This window comes from Fusarium falciforme, chromosome 9 (genome assembly GCF_026873545.1).
Source record: "Fusarium falciforme chromosome 9, complete sequence".
Taxonomy (NCBI): Eukaryota; Fungi; Ascomycota; class Sordariomycetes; order Hypocreales; family Nectriaceae; genus Fusarium; species Fusarium falciforme.
The window spans coordinates 2,539,686-2,559,776 of record NC_070552.1 but is presented as its reverse complement, the minus strand read 5'-3'; the positions used below and the strand labels follow the sequence as shown (position 1 = coordinate 2,559,776).

Sequence of the window (20,091 nt, the reverse complement as noted above, 5' to 3'; positions counted from 1 at the left end):
GGGAGAAAGAAGAAGTTGGTGATGATGAGAGAGGAGCAAGACAAACAAAGTCGGCACCTGCTACATTTTGAATGTTTTCTCATTCCCAATTGACATGACGTTACTCAGCCATGACGACAAATAAACAAACACCTCCGTCTCAAGCTCAGGGACAAAGCTCCGGCTGGTGACGTCAATGACGCTACAATGCGGACATTGCGGGGGAGAAGGCGTTCCCCACTTGAGACAATCAACCAATTGCCCTGTAACGCTTCGTTCCCGCCATGGCAAAGTTTAGAAAAGGCCATCAAGAAAAGCTTCCGATCGAGATATGTGGCCCGGATTTACTCAGGGGCAATGAGCGGGCTCAGCCGCTTGTTTACGTCACGACTCTGTTCTAAGCTGCGGCCAATGTCGGCTGTTGCAGTAGGATGGTAATAGCCTCGGTTTCCTTTAGTTTCCAAGGCCTAGGTTAACAGGAATTGAGAGTAACAAGGTACTTGAGATGTCTCGGGGACAGATGATGTTGGCCATACACAAAACTAAGGGTGCTGAAACAAGGACAATGGGGAGCTTTGAAGAGACACTGTTACAATTTCCAGTCAATGTCCCAGTATTTTATGTATAACTCAGCTCTGGAACCACCATAAAATAAATACGTCTCACTGAGCTAAGTCCGTAGACTGAGCCAAGTCAGTCAAGAGATGGCATGCATCGTAGTAGTCAGCCCCAATGATCCTAACCTAGACCGTCAGCAAACACCATTGCCTCAGACAGCTGGGTTCAGGAATGTTCCACGGTCACCAGAGAAACTGAATCAGGGGTTCTTCTCATTCGCTACAAGCTTCTTTACCAGGAAAAGCGGTTTGCGCTTGCCAGGGTCGTTGTTTGTGCTGGAAACGAAAGGTGTAACCAATGCCAACCAGATCCCGACGGGCAGCCGCAGCACTGCAAGTTGCGCATATTCTAGTTAATTATAGGTTACAAGGCATCTCCTTGCTTCCCACCTACACGCCGGAAGCCATTTTTCTTTACCTCAAATGGGGACAGCAATAAACTAACAAAAACCGCTTGGCAGTGGCCGACAGCTGCCGACATCGAAGGGCTATCGTGTTACACAACCGGTCTTCTATTCACACCATCCTCATCGCATTTCCACGGGATGATTCCTTTGTCATACTCTCCTTGAGCACCACCCCCAGCAAACGCAATGCAGAACTCAAGAAATGAGCCGTTCGGTACTCTCCCAGACGCCGACGATACCAGCCAACCTCCCCAGACCCCGAAAACACCGCTGCACTTGTACCCAACTATCAAGCCATTCGTTCAACCAAGTCCGATATAGTGTAGTGGTTATCATACCGCGTTTTCATCTCGGAAACGTGCCGCGGGGACCGGGGTTCAATTCCCCGTATCGGAGTAATTCTTTTGTCTTTTTTTGCCTTTTCTGCCTAATTACCTTCCTTTTCACTTAACCGCTTCATGTAGAATCACATCTTTTTTTATGCTTCGTGTCAACTTGCCGGATATGTGCTGGTGAAGGAGTGGAGTGTATCGGGTGGATCCTCCGGATGCCGGGTGCCCCACTAGCCGTGGTGCTTCCCTCCACCTCCTCCGACGCCGCATCTTCAACTTAAAGTTGTCCGATCCTCTTCTTGTCCATACCCCAAGATTGTCCGAGTATAACTATACAACTCGCGCTCTGATTCTTGGTCGCTACTATCCTCCGACTTTTGCCAGCAAAACCCAACCTCTTCCGCTGGAAGTAACCCCCGCATCATGACGTCCACTGCCCACCGCCGCCTTCTCCAAGAGTATCGCGCGCTCACCAACAACCCGCCCGAAGGCATCACCGCCGGCCCCATCTCCGAGGATGACCTCCTTCACTGGGAGTGTCTGATCCAGGGTCCCGAGGGCACGCCGTTCGAGGGCGGCGTCTTTCCCGCAGAGCTCAAGTTCCCCAAGGACTACCCGCTTGCCCCGCCATCTATGAAGTTCCTCGCCGACGTGTGGCACCCAAACGGTAAGCACAAGTCAAGGGCGGTCGCAAGTTGGTCTTGATTCTGACATTTGTTTAGTGTATCCCAGCGGCTTGGTCTGCATCTCCATTCTCCATCCTCCCGGTGACGACCCCAACCACTACGAGCACGCCTCCGAGCGCTGGTCCCCCATCCAGTCCGTCGAGAAGATCCTCATCTCCGTCATGAGCATGTTGGCCGAACCCAACGATGAGAGTCCCGCCAATGTCGAGGCCGCCAAGATGTGGCGTGAGCGCCGCGGCGACTACGAAAACAAGGTCCGCGAAGGAGTGAGGAGGATGTTGGGACTATAAGAGGGATATCAACAGGAGTATTGGCGCAAATTCTACGTGGGCAATGGCATAAATACATATACATAGCATGGTGTTCGGCAGCGGCATGGCCGCTTAAATCAACATTCATATACTCGTCCCTCCTAAGGCATGCTTCTATCGTGATCAACGCTCTACAAACACCGCTACTTCATGTTCGTCTCATGCATAATCGCTCACAGCCCATTGTCCGCCTTGAACTTGTCCCAGCTCTCGTTCAGTGTACTAAACACCAGACCGGCAATCAATCTCACCTCGGTGCTTGCGTCTTGCGGAAGCTGTATACGTCAGAATAACATTCCCAAGATAGAGTAAACGAACTTACCTTGTCGGGGTGTGTCTTTGCAATTGCCTTCATATAATTGATCTTGACCTTGTTGGCCATGACCAACTCATGCAAGCCCACCTTCTTCCACCCGCTGCCCTCCCACAGGACAGTGTCGAGACTAGCAATCAGTGCCCGAAGGTTGTCTCGCTTTCCGTCACGCCAGGTAGAGATCTTAGCATCCACCTTCTCCGAGAGGACAAACTTCTCGTCATCCTCTCGAGCCGCAGCTTCATTTGCTTCACGCAGACGAGTTACAGCCTCAGAGCTCTTCTGGGGCCCGAGGCTAGCAGTCGCTGACGGCCGAGGTCGAGGCTTGGCGGCTGCAGGCTTAGGTGTTGGCTTGGGCTTGGGCGCAAGAGCATTCTGGCATCGCTGGCGACCCTTGATAGCATTGGTACCGCCAACACCACCCTCGACGCACACCTGCCAGACTGCGCCGGCATCCTTCCACTTCTCCATTTGTTCAAGAGCCTCAGCCTTCCTGCTCAAGGCCTTACCATAAAGATCCTTCATATCTCGGTTCTCATCTACACCACTCTCATTCTTCACTGCAACCGTCTCTCCTTGGCCAAGACTAGGTCCGATGAGCTTCAGCGCACTATCAGCATCATCAACAGCTTGCTTGGGCTCTCCGGTTTTGAGAGCTGTCAGGGCACGGTTGGTAAGGAGAAGGATAGCAAGTGGGTGAGTCGGGGGGACGGCCGACAGTGAGGAAGAGTATGATGAGTGAGCAGCTGCGTAGTCACCGCGCTTGAAGTGAGCTGTTCCCTGCAGTCGGTGCTGTGTCGAAGTCTGCAGAGAAACGGGGCTGATAGAAGGAATCTCTCGAGCAGGTCGGGGCGAAGGTCGTGAAGCCGGAGGCGATGGTCGCTTGGCTTGCGGAGTTGGGGTTGGTCGAGGGGATGGCTGAGCTGGTCTCGAAGGAAGAGAGGACTTGACTTCCTGGGAGTTGAAGAGCAAGTCTGATTCCGGCTCGGCAGGCTTGGGAGATGGTGCTGATGCTGGTGCCGGTGAAGCAGCCTTCTTTCTCCTATTAGGGCTGCTATAGGTTGAGAAGCTATCATCATCAGCTGCCAGGCGGTTAAGTCGAGACCTGGAGTCCAACCCTGCCGCAGGAGGCTGAGCTTGCTGCTGCCATCGAGGAGCAGGGCTGGCGCGGCTGCCCGCAGAGTGAGCAGGCGACTGTCCTCGTGATGTTGGTTGAGGAGAGGCTCTCTGCTCAGCAGGACGGCTGGCGGTTCGACGAGGTGGCGGACGACCACCACTCTCAAGCATGAGCGCTTCGTCCGTAGCGTCTGCCCTCGCCTTGCCTGGTCCTTGAGCTCTGGCTTGTTGAGCTTCCCGCATCCACTTAGGTTGGCTAGGATCGCCATCATGCTGGAAGTCAGCAACAGCCTGCTGCATCTTCTTTTGGCCAGTCTTCCAGAGCGAGTTGGCTGTCTTGAACAGGCTGTTACCCATCGAAGCAGCCGCCTTGCTCAAGTCTTGATCTCCCCTGGCCGGTGACCGGTCATTGCTCCTCGGAGCCTGGCTTCCGGCGCGACTTGAGCTCCCAGAAGAGGTTTTCCCTTGTGCCTGTTCCTTCGATTTGCGGTGCGCCTCATCCAAGAGCCAGTTCACAGCAGCTTGAGCATTGTATCCAGAGCCGCTTTCAACTAGAGCGCGACGAGAGTCCTCGGCAGAGAATCCATAATCCACCAACTGCGCAACCGCTCTGTCAAAGGGGTCCTTGTTGACTCGGGGCTGTCGCTCGGGAAACTGCTCTCGCGCCTGGGGAGCCGACTCCTCTGAGGAGCTCGAGTCGTCGTCTTCAATCGGCTTTCCAGGTTCTGGCTGAGGTCGCTTCGCCTCCTGCTCGCGCCGCACCTCTTCAACAGGACGACCCAGATCTCCCAAGAAGTCATCGTCGTCATTTTGCGGCACAGGCGCAGCAGCCGGGGCTGGCTTCATCTGGTTCAAGCCAAAGGGATCGTCATCTTCGACACCAAAAGCGCCTCCATTCGACCCAGTTGCTCCACTCGCAGATTTCCAGGCGCTCGGGTCGCTCAAGTTCATCGGCGCAGCATTCGCGGGCGTCGATCGCTGCGATTCGGGAGGAGGGGGATAGTAGCTCGAGTTATCGACCTTGGTATCCTTGTTAAAGGCGGCAAAGAGATCATCATCGTCGCTCTTCGGCTTGGGGGCTGCTGCCGGCGGTTGCAGCGCAGGGCTCGTCGACGCGCCTCGGCTCCCAAGAGCATCCCAGAACTGGCCATTGCCAAACTGGGCCTCCTGCTGCTTCCTCCGCTCCGCTTCCTTCTGGCGCTTCTCAGCCTCGAGTTGCGCCTGTCGCTCCGCCAGACTCAGGTTCTGTTTCGTTTTGGCCGGTCCAAAGTGCATCAGATTGCTAAAGCTATCCTGCGATGGCTTCGGGGGCGCTGGTTTAGGGGCAACAGATCCAGACCCCTGTGTTGACAGAGGCGTGTTGGTTCCTGAGCCCAAAGGTGATGGTGTAGGTCGCATCGTTGCAAAGGCCGAGTTCATGACGGGTGGCTTGGGCTGGCCGCCGGCCGGCTTGGAGGACCAATCGAGGCCTGAGAGGTCGTCCATCTTGACAAAGTTCGTAGGTTATCGCAAATGATCAATCATGATAAAGGTCAACGTGTTGTCGCAACGATAGTGCTCGTGAGGTGGGAGAGACCCCGGCCCAGGGGCCGCTTCCGGATGTGGGGCCTCTGTGGCTGTGTTGGATTCGTGGCTCGGGCATCACATGATCTCCCCAAGCAATCATTGAGATGAGCATTGCCTGGTATGCTTGTTTCATGAGCGAGAGGCCGTTGGTGGTTGCCATGCCTGGAGTGTATGTCTTTATATGTCTTGCCTTGAAAATAGTGAGCCGATCTCATTGACTTCTACTTCAGAAACACAACAAACTTGATCCTCTGTTAAGTATTCGGGGACCAGATAGGTGACAGTGCCCTTTAAAGGAGGCCTTAGTATTTTACTCTCTTTTGCCAGAATTCTGAGTAGACATTGACCTCAGATTGATGCTTGAGAGAAGTCATCACTGAAATGCTCGTTGAAACTGTGCTCTCAAGTTTCGTCCAAGTGACTACCCTACATCTTCGCTCGACGCAAGCTCGGCCAACTCCAACCCAGACAACTACACAGCAAAGACCCTCTTTAGAGTGGACGATATGATATCGGATCGGAAGAGATGAGCCGGCGAGGTAGTATCTCAGGGAACCCTTGCGTTGCTAACGCTAAAGCACGGTAACGGTTAAGACGGCGCCGCCTCCAACTCGAGTGCCAGCATCTATAACAACTCTATCCAATGTTTGCGCGTCAGCAATCCTTCTCATTTATCGCTGGGCTAACCAACCTAGAATTCAGTCTGTAATTTGCTGTCGTACACTAGTCCCTGACATTGTGCAGCAACTTGGCCGTAGGACAGGCTAAAAGCGGCCCAACACTCTGGCCAACACTTTGGCCTTGGCTTCTGCGCTGGCTGACCGACAAATCACCAATGCCATCAGCAAGCAGCAGTCGCATTAAAAGCAAGTTTGATACAGGACCTCTGCCAAGGCCTTAAGCTGTCAAGTCTCTTAGTCGTGGCACGAATACGAAAGGTGAAGTTCAGTGCGACTGAGAAACGTGGTTCTTATTCCGCTGGTACGACTTGGAGTGCCAAGACTTGACGGTGAATGGGCATTCTGCGGCGGGATCGAGGAAATTCAATACGTATCTGCACATGTAATTGCAATGTAGGATATATATTGATTTCTCATCGGCATGTCTATCGGGCAGCCCGAGCACTCAATACATACCGATCAAGACCCTTGATCGACCTGCAGTGCAATGAGCTGGTGGACGCGAAGAGAAGGCAGCTGGAAAGATTTAACCCAATCCACAATAATAGCGCACCCGTCATTTTCGCTACCGGGGATCTTCCTCTAGCCAAGCTTTGAAGGATGAGAGATATTCGTGTTGGGCTTTACTTAGACGCACCGACATGGGTCTCCCTTCTCCAGACTGAAGTCGAGGCGCCACCAACGCCACGCCCACTGATGGACAGGGAAGTGCTGGCAGTGAGAGGCTGGCGACTCGTGATTGGCTCGCCCACGATATGAAACCCGTTTCAGGCATCTGCTTGTCATTATGCCAGCCCCTGGGGATTTTACCAGCTGCCGAAGTCTGGGAAGGGGAGAGTTGAAACTCTTGCGGAACAAACGCAACAAGAAACGGACAGAAGAGGATGAACAGCCGGGCCCTGAAGATCATGTTCATCACTTTCTCCAAACCTAGGGAGGTTTCATGGTTTGCCACTCGGCATTGGACTCCCTTGTTCCCATCCATCCCTTGGACCCTTGGCTGGACTCAGGTGCCAAATGACTGCCTCCAGCCACCCGCAGTCCCGCCGCCTAACAATAAACCAGAAACAGCCTGACAGCGTCATAGCAGAGGTGCTCAGCCCACTCCAGGGCCTTGCTAGACTTGATAGAGAAGACAGAAACCGATCTAACCGAGAAGAACATATGGACCGTCTCCTTTGTACTGGCCTGGACCGCCTGCACTGCTGTGCTAGGGGGCTTCGCAATTCTCCTTCTGCAAACGGGCCACATGCGCACGTGGTGGAGTCTGCGCGACCACAAGAGACGCGGAGGGAATCCAATCAATATCCAACTCGACATCGTCACGTCAGATCCATCTCGCAACAAACTCTGAAGATCCCGCAGATTCCAATCTGGAGAGCCGCGCAACCGCCGTGATTGACAGGAGAACTGGTGGAAGCCCAGGCCATTTGGCGCCGTCTGCGAGTAGTCTCGCCCCTGCAATACTACAGAATGTAGCAGCTCAACCTCCGAGATCCCTGCCCCCAGAGTACTAGTCTTGGACCTGGAGATCTCGGCAGGTCGGCTCGCCCATCTCCATTCGCCAGCCCAGAGGTGCCTGGTACCTGCGTCTATCGCGTGCCTCAGCTCCGTTGCACGGGTATTCTCGACCTCCTATTGCCCCGAGCTATTGGTCGAGATCGCCAGACTATGCTGGGCTTGGTGCGGTATCACGCTTGTCGACCGACACACGACCACTTTAGCACCCCTGTAGGGTGACCCTTGGAACCAATGCAATCTTGGCTGCGACGCGGCGAATGCCCCCAAGAATGGGCCTTACTTCATCGCCAAGAGAAGCCACCCCCAGGACCTGGCTGCGACATGGGATGGGATCCATGGACGTCGGGTTTGTTGTGCCCACCTCCCGTTTCCCGTTCTTTCGGTTCGCCCTCATCTTCTTCGTTCTGCCATCCATCCATTCCTTCACTGTTGGCTAGGTTGTCATCCTACCATTTTATTCCTTCCTTTGGAGCCCGAGCTGGACTCATCCATTCATTCATTTTGTCTTCAAAGGCACCTCACCTGCACTCTCTTTTGGTGCCTAGCTACCTTCGCCTCAACCACATTCCTTGCAATCCTGCCCGGTTGAGAACATTCGTTTCTTTCGCTCAAAATCCTGGTTTACGTTTCGTACCGTGAGACTCTAGTCGACAACTCCAATATCCGCCGCTCAGAAACCAATCTCTTTTGCATAACAAACACCGCACGCCGTAACCCGAGGGACTGCTTTCGTATCACGACTCCTTCTCATCTGCGGACTCACCGTTTTTCTCTCTTGCAGATCCGTTGTGCAAAACGTTTAGCGTCGCCGTTGCAAAAAGCGGTAGGCTTATATTGGCTTTCACGACTTTCCAAGTCTATCTGGACGCTCTGCAGTGCTGAGCGGCAATACACCACGGCCTTCGAGACCAAGACTCTCCTCTTCAACTTTCTCCAGCAAGATCTTCAACTCATCTGACCACTGTCAAAAACTTCCCGAAGCGTCAGACGTTTGATACTGAGACACATCGACCGACTGTACGGATTGACGTCGGGAGAGACATTCGGCCTTGACAACCGGAAGCGGCGCCATTGAACAAAGCATTCTTCTCATCGACACTTATCACGCCGATAAGCTGCCGACCAGCCCACTCTACGCGACCCTGTGACACGATCCGAAGGCGTGGCAGTGACTTCAACGCCGTGTCTTGACCACGCTCTGGAATCTTGAGTCTTAGATTCTCAGCGGGGCTGGGACTCTCTTCAAGAGCAGTGCCTCCATCGACAGCAATAAAGGCATACCCAGCCATTGCACCCTTTGGTCCAATATTTCCCTTTCTGAACTTTTTTCTCCTTCTGTTGATTCAATATTTGATCAAAAGAAGGAAGTTGAGGATCTAGAGACCGCCAACGTCAACTTGGCTGAGAATCCCCCACAGAGAAACCCAACGGCGGGCATCGGTGAGTCCACTTTCACTTACACCTCGCCTAGACCTCACCTGAAACTCGCAAACTTGAACCTCACCCATCCCATTAAAACAACATGAAAAGCACGATTCCGACCTTATTCTGCGGGACTATGTGCTTGGCACAGGGTTTTCCTGGTCTTATGCGTTGGCAGCCCGGCCCTTAATGCGCAGTGCAGTGGCCAGCCGTTGCCAGCTGGCAGGCACTCCGTCTAAGCCCCTCCCTTCCTTCCTTCCGTTTGATGCTTCAAATATCCGCAACGCGCCTGCCGTTTCTATTTTCTGCTCGCCAGTGCCGGGCACCTTCCTTTCGAACCTCTCCTCTCCGCCTTTCGTTCATTTCCCCTCACCACGTTCTTTCGTCTCCGCCTCAACCCCATCCCTAACATCAACGCTCTTTTAGACTGCTCTGTCGCTTCGTCCACTCCTTCATTCCCTTGCCTCTCAGGGCAAGAACGAACAAACTCTCGAGCTCGAATAGGCACTCGTCATCGCCATGCTCAAATCACTCGTCGCCGTTTCTGCGGGCCTCATCGGTGGCGCCCATGCCTTCTGGCGTATGGAGTGTCCCGGTCGTGTGGGACTCGCGCGACTTGACCCCATCATTGACCCGGGCAAGATCTCTATGCATGCGCATTCTATTCATGGTTCTTCAGGTAAGCGACTCATTCGCGACGATGACATTCTGGCAATGAAAGTTGCGCGCGCTTTGCGCGGCAACCGCGAACGATGCGCTCTCAGAGAAAAGAGCTGACGATGCGCAGGGTTCTCTGATACCTCCAACACTGAGGAACTCCTCAACGGTGACTGCACTTCATGCCGAGTCACGCAAGACAAGTCTTCTTACTGGCACCCTGCCATGTACTTTCAAGATGGCGAGACTGGAGAGTTTGAGATTGTCCCACAGGTGGGCGGTATGCTGGCGTTAGTATCCCCCGAGAACCTACACCTGTCTGATTCAATAGTCGCTGCTATATTCAGACTTGTTTTGAACTAGGAGCTAATTACTTGTAGCTACTACCTCCTGTATGGCGACAATGTGACCGCCTTCCCTCCCGACTTCAGAATGCTGTCTGGTACAAACACACGAAGAACCTACACGGCGGGTGACCCAAGCAAGCCGGACCCGGAGAAGTCTACGTGGCAAGCTCTCGGTGAGACTGATCAGGACACCCTCGCTCAACGTGCCCTCGGTTTCAACTGTTTGAACTATGCACGAGAGCCAGAGGGAACTCTCTACCGCCACTACATGCCCGACAAACAGTACCTTGATGCGAACTGCAAGGATGGCCTCCGTCTCGAGATCATGTTTCCGTCCTGCTGGAAGGGAGGCAACGCGCTCGACAGCGCCAACCACAAGGATCACGTTGCATTCCCTGACTTGGTCATGACCGGAACCTGCCCCGATGGTTATCCCGTTCGCCTGCCCAGCCTCATGTATGAGGTTATCTGGAACACCAATGCCTTCGCCGACCGACCTGGCCGATTTGTCTTCGCCAACGGAGACACGACTGGTGAGTCTCATGTTTACGCCTTTGCAGAATGGAGAAGCTAACCCCTGATCAGGCTATGGCTACCACGCGGACTTCATCACCGGTTGGGATGAAGACTTCCTCCAGCAGGCCATCGAAACCTGCACCTCTGAGACTGGACTGATTGGTGCCTGCCCCCTCTTTGACGTTATTAGCGAAAGTGAGGCAACCTCTTGCAAGATGAACCTCCCCGACAGCTTGAAGAAGGAGGACGTTCTTGGTCCTATGAAGCAGCTACCCGGCGGTAACCAAGTCTCTTATGGAGATGGCTCGGACGGCGGTGCTAGCAAGGACCCAGGACCTACCGGTGATGCTTCTGTGCCCACCTTGACCTACCATCCCGGTGACAGGCCGGAGAACTCTGCATCACCTCTCCCAGGTCAGGTGTTCAAGGAGAAGGCGGCGGCCTACGGGGCCTCGGCTCCTGCACCTGCACCTACTTTGGAGACAACAACAAATGTACCGATCGTTGCGACATCTATTCTGCCTTCTTTTTCATCTCCTTTTACTTCGGACACAACACTCATTCAAAGCATTCAAACCACTCAAAGCATCCCAGGCGCCGATGGAAGTGTCGGAGCCGCATTTGTCGAGTCTTCGATCGCTCAGGCCCCTGAATCTGTTCCTACGTCTGGACCCCCTCCCGTTCCCACGACCACTCCTGCGCCCGAATTGGAGCCAACGACCGACACCAAGAGCTACTGGAGTACCCAGTACATCACCAACGGCAATCTCGTGAGCAAGATTCTCTGGGATGAGAAGCTTGTCTACGTGACCGAGCTGGAGGCCGAGACGGTCGTGGTCACAGTGACATCAACAGCTGTTGTCACCCCTACGGCGCCCGCAGCGAGACGGAGACGTCGGGGTGCTCACCTCCACAGCCACGGACGTCGACATTTCTAACAATTTAAGAAAGGACAGTAAAGGAAAAAAAAGGAAAAGCGCACCCAAAAAAAAGTCGAAAACTTGACTGGTTTTTAGACCATTTCATTGCTCCGGGCTGGTTCCGGGTACACGGATAGCATGCATTGTTGAAAGGGTATTTAGGTGCGAGGGACTTCTTGATAGGACAAAATGATTACCCAGGTCTTTGGGAACATGTGGACTTAAGGGAAGCTACCTAGTACAGATACCGGAATGATGAATGATCAAAAAAAGGGCAGCCTGGCGCTGTGAAAGAAGTCTCCCTAGTGATGTTGGTGATGGCCGTGATGGGGCAAGATTTCCCAAGCACATGATGGAGTGAGGTCATGTTGAAACCGCCATTTACGACGACCTGATAGATATGGATATGAACGGCGAGGGGAAAGTGATTTCATCGAGGCCATGTCCCCTTATTTCAATATGAGCTCTTGCTGCTCATCTTGTGATGTCTCGACGCTGGGGTTGTGGTTGGGGGTGGTTGGAATGGATGACACCTAGCAACGCATTCCTCATGATATTGCAGTGAGACTGTCGAAATAACCTCACCACAGTTTTTGACTGGGATTCGAGATTAAGATGAATGTGGATGAGCCAGTTCCCACAGAGGTTTCTCCTCCTGTCTGGCATTTGCCCTTTCTAACGCTGTCCTCTTCATCATCTGGTCTTGACTCCTGAAGTGTTCAACTCATCGACTCAAGAGCACCATCGACAGCAGGATACTCTTTTCGATCGTTGCTGCGGTGGGTGTGATAAACATGAACCACTCCTCACTCTACCGCAGAGAAGCGGGCGGTCTTGGACTTGGATGGATCCTCGCCTTTTCCGTCGGCGGCGCCATCCTCCTCTTTGCAGCCATCGGCTTCCTCCTCACCTGGCGCATCAGGTCTCGAACCGAACCGGAATCTACGACGGTATACCAGGTCTCGGACAACAGCGATGACCATAGACGATCCATCTTTACGAAGCGGCTCGTCAAGAAGAACCACTCCATGTCAAAGTCGTGCAGCCGGCTCTCTTTGTCGCTCCCTCCTGTGCTGCCCCCTCTTCCATCGCATAATAGCTTTACATTTTTTGGCGGTAATGGGAAGAGGGGACGGTCGAGTAGCTGGGTTGAGGAGGACAAGTTCCATGGGCCCAAGGTTAGCAGGAGTCGTCGTGATAGTCTGTTCAGCAGGGATAGCTGGCTGGGAAGAGCTCCCACGCTGCCGAGTCTGATGCTGGAGGATGACTTGGAAAAGGGACAACCTAGCGAGCTACCGGGAGACCAGCCGACGACTCACTTGAGGGATCAACAGAGCTTCGAGACTCTCAAGCCGAGCAAGACGGCCCCTGAGCTACCAACCCCAGCACAGGAGCTACAGACCAGCCCTGTGAGAATCCCCCCTCTGGCTCATGTCAGGGCTTCGGTAACGGACTTGGACCTTCGGGATATTCTTCGATGCACGGAACAGCGACTTCGAGATGGAAACAGCCAGTCACCAACAAAGACTCCTCACGTCTCACCTTCAAAACGCTCTCAGAAGATCTCGTCGTTGAAGGGCACGCCTCATAGGAGCTCTCCCCTTAAGACGCCTCATAGCCATAGAACGACATCTTCGCTGGACTCGACTAATACGACTGGAACTGTGCGCATCAATCGTGTGGCTCAGAGCCCCAGCAAGAGATCTACCATCCACGGAATGCCGAGACCTGGGCATAGTCGGACTGTATCCATTAGCTCTATTGGTAGTGCTGCTAACAGCTTGATCGCTGAAGCTACTCAGGAGCTTGGACTTCCCGGGGGACTGTCAAGCCCGAGTCGTTTGAGGGGACGTCAGTGGCAACCTCTCGACGACAATAGTCCGCAGAAGGATCCCACCCCCAAGAAGAAGACCGTCGAGAAGGATAGTCCTAAGAGGAGGGAGTCGCAGGACAGCGAGGCTTCCAGTTCCCTCTCGACACTGTACAGCGCCAACGAGCCAGAGGACAAGGAGCAGCCTGACCCGTTTGTGGAGAAGAAGAAACAGGGAGGCCTGACCTCGGAGAGTAGATCTTCGCTGTTTGGGCCAAGGTCTTTGAGGAGCCGGACGAGGACGCTGAGCATTTCCATCCCAGCTGGACAGACAGTCTTCAACACACAGGGTCAGCTGAATTCGAATTCAGTGAGCACCCAGGCCGTTGGGGGACCACCTCTATCTATTGTGCTGCAGCCGCCACAGGAGTATTTGCACCGCGACATCAGTTTTGGAAGTCGAGATCGACACGGCTTTGCTCTGGCGTATCCTGTCACTGGCTCAATGACGAGCATGGTCACACCGTCTGTGACGACTGCAACTGATGAGGATAGCTCTCTGCATCTCGACGATCGGAGGAGCGAGAGTCCTAGGCTTGATGTTCCTGGGCGACCAATTTGGCCACAGCAACAGGATAGAAACACTCTTGTGGTTGGTGCCCCCACGAGCCCATTGACCACGGCCTCGTCGCCTTTCGATGAACAAGACATGATGGCTCTCTTGATGGGAACGGCAGCACCGCGAAGAGCTCTGCCTGATCCGCCAAGGCACGTCGCCCAAGTTGAGCAGATCGTCATGCCGACACCGCTATGTCCACGACCCAGACGAGACTTTTCACAGCACCTGCATCAAATGTCCATGACTCCTCCTGAGAGCTCCGTTCACGAGGGCGAGTCGATGGTTGACGATCCTGGTGCTGTTTCCACAGGATCACCTCTCCGTCGCTCCTTGTCCCGATCTCTGAGAGATCCTCCGAGTGGACCACCACCGGCGATGATGAGCATGGGCTCACTTGGAAACTCCATTGTCGAGTTGAGACGGATGAACAGCATGGTTAGCTCATACAGCGCCACATCGATGGCGTCATCATACAATGAGCCCGACTCGCCAACATTGCCCAATCCCTTGAACAGCACCTTCTCACGCGGTCGACTCACCTCCAACCCCCGCGTGAGCACATCTGGTCGCCAAAACTATCTGAACCTCGGAAGCCCTAGGAAGAGCCTATCTGGAGCAGTTTCAGCGGCAGCACCTACCCGACCAATCCCACCAAGCAAGAGCAGTCGCAGTAACTTGGGAGTTGAGATCCGCGAGGATGAAGCAGATGCGGGCAAGGAGAACCAGGGCCCAGAACTCAAGGTGCCCAGGCTGGATGTAGCCACTGGCCTACGTGAGACGCGTCGCAGCGGGAATCTAGGCCGTGACACGCGTGACTCGATCCTTACGACGAGGGCGACAGGCAAGACTAAGGTCGGGGCCCTGAGCAAGAAGGAGGCGCAGAGACAGAGCGTCGAGAGTTTAGGATTGTACGACAAGGATGGGTTTCTCAAGGCTTCGCCCGAGAACAAGGGACGATGCCTAAGGATGTAAGAGGCCAAGATGTCTTCCCCCCCTTTCTTTTGTCAACGATTTTCCTTTGTCGAGAGGAATGACAACGACCCGTAATGTCCTGCCACTTTATGTATCTAGGCAGATTTAGGTTTCGGGCCTGTTTGTTTTGTTGTTGTGTCAAACCCACGTTGGAAGGATTCTTTGTATCGGATTGTAGGGGTACTGGTTTATGTTGTTGATCTGTAGGTAGTGTTGGTTTTAGCAGCTCGATGGATATATACCCTTCGGACGTAATCTTAATAGAAAATACAGTAGTTATAATAATTCTATGTCCCTCGGACCATATAATAGGCTTACTGAACTCCTCACGCGTTGACTCGTAAATATGTTTTTTCTTTGCCCCTAACGCCCAAGCTCCCTTTCTTACCCTGGCCAAGTAATTATTCTACCCGTGGTCGCTTGTTCTCAGAGTCGTCGCCTGGACGGCTCTCGGCTGCGGCATCTCCCTCGACTTCGTCTCGAACTCGAACTCTGCCTGCTCCTTCACCAAGCTCCTCCTCGGCTTCGCCGCCCTCTCCGAGCCAGTTTCCGTCCTTGTCAAAGTACTCGTGGACATTATCCGCCGTGATCCATCCACCACTTCCAGGCATAGGAGGAGGGAGACCGCCATCCGCAGCTCCCCGCAGAACGCCCGTGAAGCCCTCAACAGCCTCGTGCTCGACCGCACTCTCAAAGACAATGCGGTCGTCATCCTCCTCAGAATCCTCTCCATTGTCAGGGTCAGGGTGCAGATCGGAGCAGTTTGACATGGCCGAGTACATCTGCTGGGTAGAGCTGGGGCCGGATTCCGCCTTGGGAGGGATGACGGTCAGAGAAAGAGTGTCGAACTCGTCGTCGTCGGCGCCGCCATCGGAGAGCTCGATCTGCATCCACACAGCTTCTTGGCGCTCACCACTTGCAACATCAGCGACCATCTGAGTGCCGTGGATGCCTATCGAGGGGTAAGGGATCGTGATGCCAACTTCTGCCTTGAGGCTGAAGAGGGTGACGTTCCTAGGCGAAGTTAGATGGGAACTGAGATGAAAGTGCGAAAGGCTCACTCTGAGCTGACAAAGACATCAACCGTCTGCTCAACAAACTTCTCGGCGTCGCCATTAACGCCGTCGTTCTCGGGCTTCTGGTTCGAGTCGGCAGGGAATAGAGCGAGACTGCCGCTATCCGCCTTGGGGATCTGGGCCTTTGCGCCCTCGACATGGTAGTGCAGAATTGGCTTTCCGCCCACGAAGCTCTGGGGAGTTTGCGACTGGTACTCCTCCAGGGGCGTGTAGTCGCTGAGAGACGGCTTTGCGCGGATTGTTGTGATTGTCATCTTGAATGTCCTTGTGTAGATGAGCTTGGGTTGGCTTGGAGGGGCTCTAGGCAAAAATGTCCATAGCGACGAGGGGCTGGAGCTTTATCGGCTTATCAGGTACTATCGATAACGATTAGCTTATCGCGTTGCGTCAGTCGGTGACGAGCCTCGGCACGCGCCGATCACTCTTACTTAAACCTCAACATTCATCGCGATTATCGTCCTCGATTTAAATGGTGTGCGACTGAACTTGTGGAACCATCAAATGATTCTCATTTCCGACCAGGATTTACAAGGAATTTCTGAAGGACACTCGAGGACAAGGCCTCGGATACGCAAGATCATGCACAACAACAATCGTAGGTCGAGTCGCTGCCTCGACGCACGCATCATGGACTGGCTAACGCGGCACCAGGCTCTCATCCCCTGCTGGAGCAGGTTCCTCTAACAGTTTCTCCCTTTGTATCACTCCCGACGGCGACGACACTATCATACAATTACAAGACCATGCCCTCGAATATTCCTCCATCATCATTGGGTATCGAGGCTGCATCCGACAACCCCTCAGACCAACCGAGGCCCAAGTACGTCGTATCAGGCTCCGGCCACGCCGCGCATCCCGAAGACATTATCGCATCCTGTCGCGCACTCCAAGCGCACGTGTCCAAGATGCAAGAGGAAGCTGAGAGGGAGTTGAGGGAGTTCAACGAGAGGATCCAGGCGCGCGAGCTCGCCGAGAAGCGGAGAGTCGCGCCCGGCTGGCTGGATAGTGAGACGCACATCCTCGAGCCAGAGAGGAGCACACCGGTTCAACAGCAGCAGAGCTTGCCTGAGCCTCAGCAACCTCAAGGGCCAATTGGGCAGCCTCCTGCTGATGACCAGGGTGCCGAGTTGGACCGGGCGTTTGGGGGCATGGCTTTGAAGTAGACGACACATGCCTACGGGCATTGACGAAGATTTATGAACGGGCGTATCTTTGGTGATTTTTTGCTTACAAGAGATTTATATAGCGTACCAGAAGCGTCGTGCTATCTCAATAACCATTTGTCACATGTTTCATGATGGCATACATCTATGATCTTTCATCGCATCTTGATCTAGTTTGGCAAATCGTTGGACGCGGATATCAGTTCAAGATTGATGTGGCGGACGCCTGTATTGCAAGATTTGGGATGGAAGCCATTCAGATGAAACTCACCAAGCTCGCAACAGGGCGCAATGGGATAGCCCTATACATCTCACGGGACCGAGTCGTTTCAATACAGCGCTGGGCATCGAATTTGGCATATATCATTACTATATTCATCTTATCTGGGCTGGTCTGGCTTGTAATATGGTCGTTATTGCGTTTCTGTTTGTTTACAGAAGGCCGGCCGCAGCGACAAGAGCGGCACCGATAGCCAGAACACCGGAGAGCGCAAAGTTGGAAGCAGAGTTGTCGTTCTCGGTAGTCGTGGGAGCAGCACCGGGAGTCTAATACAGTCAGTTTCTGTCAAGGTCTTGTCAAGGGACAAGCTCTTACCGTGTTGGCAGCATCAGCAGAGCTCTCGGCAGTGGTGGCAGCAGTCTCAGCAGCAGTTGATGAAGCGACGGCAGCAGAAGTGGTCTCAGCAGCAGCCGTAGTTTCCTCGGCGGAAGACTCAGCAGAAGTCGCTGCTGCGCTGGTCACGGATGTGACAACGGTCATAGCGGCGACAGCAGAAGTACCTGTGGCAGAGCCACTGGAAGCACCCTCAGGCACAGCATCAATACCACAAGCCTTGGCAGCACCAGTGACGCCGTTGCCATAGTCTCCCCACATGTCATACTGGTTGGCGCACTTGAGGCAGTCGGCGAGGAGCTTCTTCCACTCGTCGCTGTCGCAGTAGCCCTCCTCGTCGGCGTTCAAAATGGTGTAACCTGGGAAAGAATGTGAGCCGGTTTAAACCAGCACCGAAGCGACTTGAACATACCGCAGTTTGCGTGGCATTGGTACTCGGGACCAGAAGGCTGGCGCTTGTGGAGAGGGACAGAGTCTGGGAATGGGAGCTCGCGCTTGACAGTAGCTGAGGCCAGAGAGGCCACGGAGCCAAGGATGACGGCTGTGTAAGTCAATTGCATCTTGAATATGGTGTGAGAGTGTTGAAGACGTCGAATAGAGTCAATTGAGGAGGATGCTTCACATGAAGATGTTGGTGACCGGCGAGAGCAGCTTACTTATAGCCTCCACCTTGTCATGCGAGAAAGCTCAAGACGGTTAAAAGGCCTCGCAAACAGACATGAGCCTATCGGAATCCAGAAACTTTGTTCAAACCGAGCTACACGAACCAGGGACTGGATCCTCCATCTCCCCATGATTACAGCGCACTGCATATCATGGCAAGTCCCAGCCCCGCCTACTCTGCCAGTCCTGGCGAGCTTGACTCATGTTATCAGCAACGGCTGCTCTTTTCGGCCTCGTATCCCAGCTGTCACGGCTCTGAACTTATGCATGCCCAGAGTCCTTGGATCCTTGGCTGGTGGATGAAAAGGTGGTGATGGAGGAGGGGATTGGCCAATGGAAGGGAGGTGGCTGATCTGATTAGATACTGGTGGGAATCTTATCTGATCATCTGATAATAACTCAATCCACACAAGGCCCATGTCCTCTGCGTAGAGGCTGCAACAATAGTTCCTTTAGAGTACAGCCGATGCGCTAAAAAATTTGCACCAGCAGACAAATCCAGCCATTCCAATTGTCCACGCTCTTGATAGCGGGCTCGGCGGGAGGGGTAACCTGCGGGATGGCCGGTTCGAGAGTCGGGTCGGTGACTCTGCATGAGTGGGATATGCGAGTGTCGAATTGTGACAGTACCGAAGCAGACAGAGTGCCACATGGGACTTGGCAGATAGTGATGGGGTTGGTATATTAAGGCCGGACTGCTCGGGTGCCACCATCGCGAGTGTTGGCGCCCTACCCTCTCCATCCTCGATCCGCTTGCACTCAATATGGTGTCTTTCAAGACAGTGTTTAGAGGCCCGGCCTTTATGGCCGCTTCGGCCTATGCTGCTATTGACATGGGAGATACCGACGAGATGGGCCCTGCCGCTTTTATGTGGCCGGCTGATAGAGTGTGGTCTGCCGCCATGGACAACACGGCGCCCTGCGGCTCGGTGGCCAACCCGGGGAACAGGAGCGAGTTTCCTATGCGTATGTTACTGTTGAAGGTTTTATGGTTCAATTACTGACATAATTTAGAGAAGGGAAAGGTTGCGCTCGTGGGACAGAACGAGTCATTCAGCATGGAACTGAGTATTTCGTTCGAACAAAGTACGCACCTTCACCACCGACACCAGATCATTCCTCTAACAACTTCAAGACCCCAAGTCCAACGCAGACTTTACCACACTCATCGACCCCGAAGAGTTCAAGTCGATCGACCCGGGACACACCTGCATGTCGGTGCCCGATCCCCCCAGCTCCGTCAGCGCCGGCGACAACGCGACCCTGCAGATCAAGTACATTGCCAGCTTCGACACGCCACACAACCAGACCTTTTACGCTTGCGCAGACATTACCTTTGTTGAGCTTTTGGACTTTGATGAGTATATCCCGTGCTTTAATGCTACCAAGCCTGAGGAGGATTACGACAAGGATAAGGATGGTGATCCTCACCATGACGATGATGATGATGAAGACGACAACGACAATGATGACGACGACGATGACAACAATGAGTCCTCTGGGTCTCAGAGTGGATCTTCTGATAAGAAGAGTGGTAGCTCTGGTCTGTCGGGTGGTGCCATCGCCGGTATCGTCATTGGCGCTGTCGCTGGTGTTGCCCTCACCGGTGCCGCCGCTTTCTTCCTCTACAGGCGCAAGTCCAGACACCAGGCTGCGCTGAGGCAGCAGCAGTCTGCAAGAGGTGTCAACTGGGAGGACCAGCCCCCTAAGACCTCGCAGTCGACTGGACATGTGAGGATGGATAACCTGTCCTAGATTCTATTCTACTTTTTCAAAGACGTACTC

General features: G+C 53.8%; 8 protein-coding genes across 8 annotated transcripts; 5 read left to right on the top strand and 3 right to left on the bottom strand.

Annotated features, from left to right (window-relative positions):
* Nucleotides 1–1,758: 1,758 nt before the first annotated feature.
* Nucleotides 1,759–2,311, top strand: NCS54_01166900 (Hypothetical protein; the record flags this gene model as incomplete). The annotated part of the gene is made up of 2 exons (XM_053156936.1): nt 1,759–2,002; nt 2,058–2,311. The coding sequence occupies 2 exons, from the start codon at nt 1,759–1,761 to the stop codon at nt 2,309–2,311; spliced, it is 498 nt and encodes a 165-aa protein (XP_053012911.1).
* A 194-nt stretch (nt 2,312–2,505) lies between these two features.
* NCS54_01166800 (UBA domain-containing protein) lies at nt 2,506–5,246 on the bottom strand (the record flags this gene model as incomplete). Its single annotated transcript, XM_053156935.1, has 2 exons — nt 2,506–2,607; nt 2,655–5,246. The coding sequence occupies 2 exons, from the start codon at nt 5,244–5,246 to the stop codon at nt 2,506–2,508; spliced, it is 2,694 nt and encodes an 897-aa protein (XP_053012910.1).
* A 4,223-nt stretch (nt 5,247–9,469) lies between these two features.
* On the top strand, nt 9,470–11,408 carry NCS54_01166700 (DUF1996 domain-containing protein; the record flags this gene model as incomplete). The annotated part of the gene is made up of 4 exons (XM_053156934.1): nt 9,470–9,629; nt 9,738–9,897; nt 9,988–10,487; nt 10,540–11,408. 4 exons carry the CDS (start codon nt 9,470–9,472, stop codon nt 11,406–11,408), a joined length of 1,689 nt encoding a protein of 562 aa, XP_053012909.1.
* A 776-nt stretch (nt 11,409–12,184) lies between these two features.
* On the top strand, nt 12,185–14,791 carry NCS54_01166600 (Hypothetical protein; the record flags this gene model as incomplete). The annotated part of the gene is made up of 1 exon (XM_053156933.1): nt 12,185–14,791. One exon carries the CDS (start codon nt 12,185–12,187, stop codon nt 14,789–14,791), a length of 2,607 nt encoding a protein of 868 aa, XP_053012908.1.
* Nucleotides 14,792–15,192: 401 nt separating this feature from the next.
* Nucleotides 15,193–16,157, bottom strand: NCS54_01166500 (Hypothetical protein; the record flags this gene model as incomplete). Its single annotated transcript, XM_053156932.1, has 2 exons — nt 15,853–16,157; nt 15,193–15,805 (listed from the first exon to the last, which is right to left on the bottom strand). The coding sequence occupies exons 1-2, from the start codon at nt 16,119–16,121 to the stop codon at nt 15,193–15,195; spliced, it is 882 nt and encodes a 293-aa protein (XP_053012907.1). The 5' UTR covers nt 16,122–16,157.
* Nucleotides 16,158–16,317: 160 nt separating this feature from the next.
* On the top strand, nt 16,318–17,030 carry NCS54_01166400 (Hypothetical protein; the record flags this gene model as incomplete). Its single annotated transcript, XM_053156931.1, has 2 exons — nt 16,318–16,462; nt 16,519–17,030. Exons 1-2 carry the CDS (start codon nt 16,369–16,371, stop codon nt 17,028–17,030), a joined length of 606 nt encoding a protein of 201 aa, XP_053012906.1. The 5' UTR covers nt 16,318–16,368.
* Nucleotides 17,031–17,462: 432 nt separating this feature from the next.
* Nucleotides 17,463–18,203, bottom strand: NCS54_01166300 (Hypothetical protein; the record flags this gene model as incomplete). The annotated part of the gene is made up of 3 exons (XM_053156930.1): nt 17,463–17,576; nt 17,626–18,002; nt 18,056–18,203. 3 exons carry the CDS (start codon nt 18,201–18,203, stop codon nt 17,463–17,465), a joined length of 639 nt encoding a protein of 212 aa, XP_053012905.1.
* An 867-nt stretch (nt 18,204–19,070) lies between these two features.
* Nucleotides 19,071–20,061, top strand: NCS54_01166200 (Hypothetical protein; the record flags this gene model as incomplete). Its single annotated transcript, XM_053156929.1, has 3 exons — nt 19,071–19,272; nt 19,321–19,392; nt 19,442–20,061. The coding sequence occupies 3 exons, from the start codon at nt 19,071–19,073 to the stop codon at nt 20,059–20,061; spliced, it is 894 nt and encodes a 297-aa protein (XP_053012904.1).
* Nucleotides 20,062–20,091: the final 30 nt, after the last annotated feature.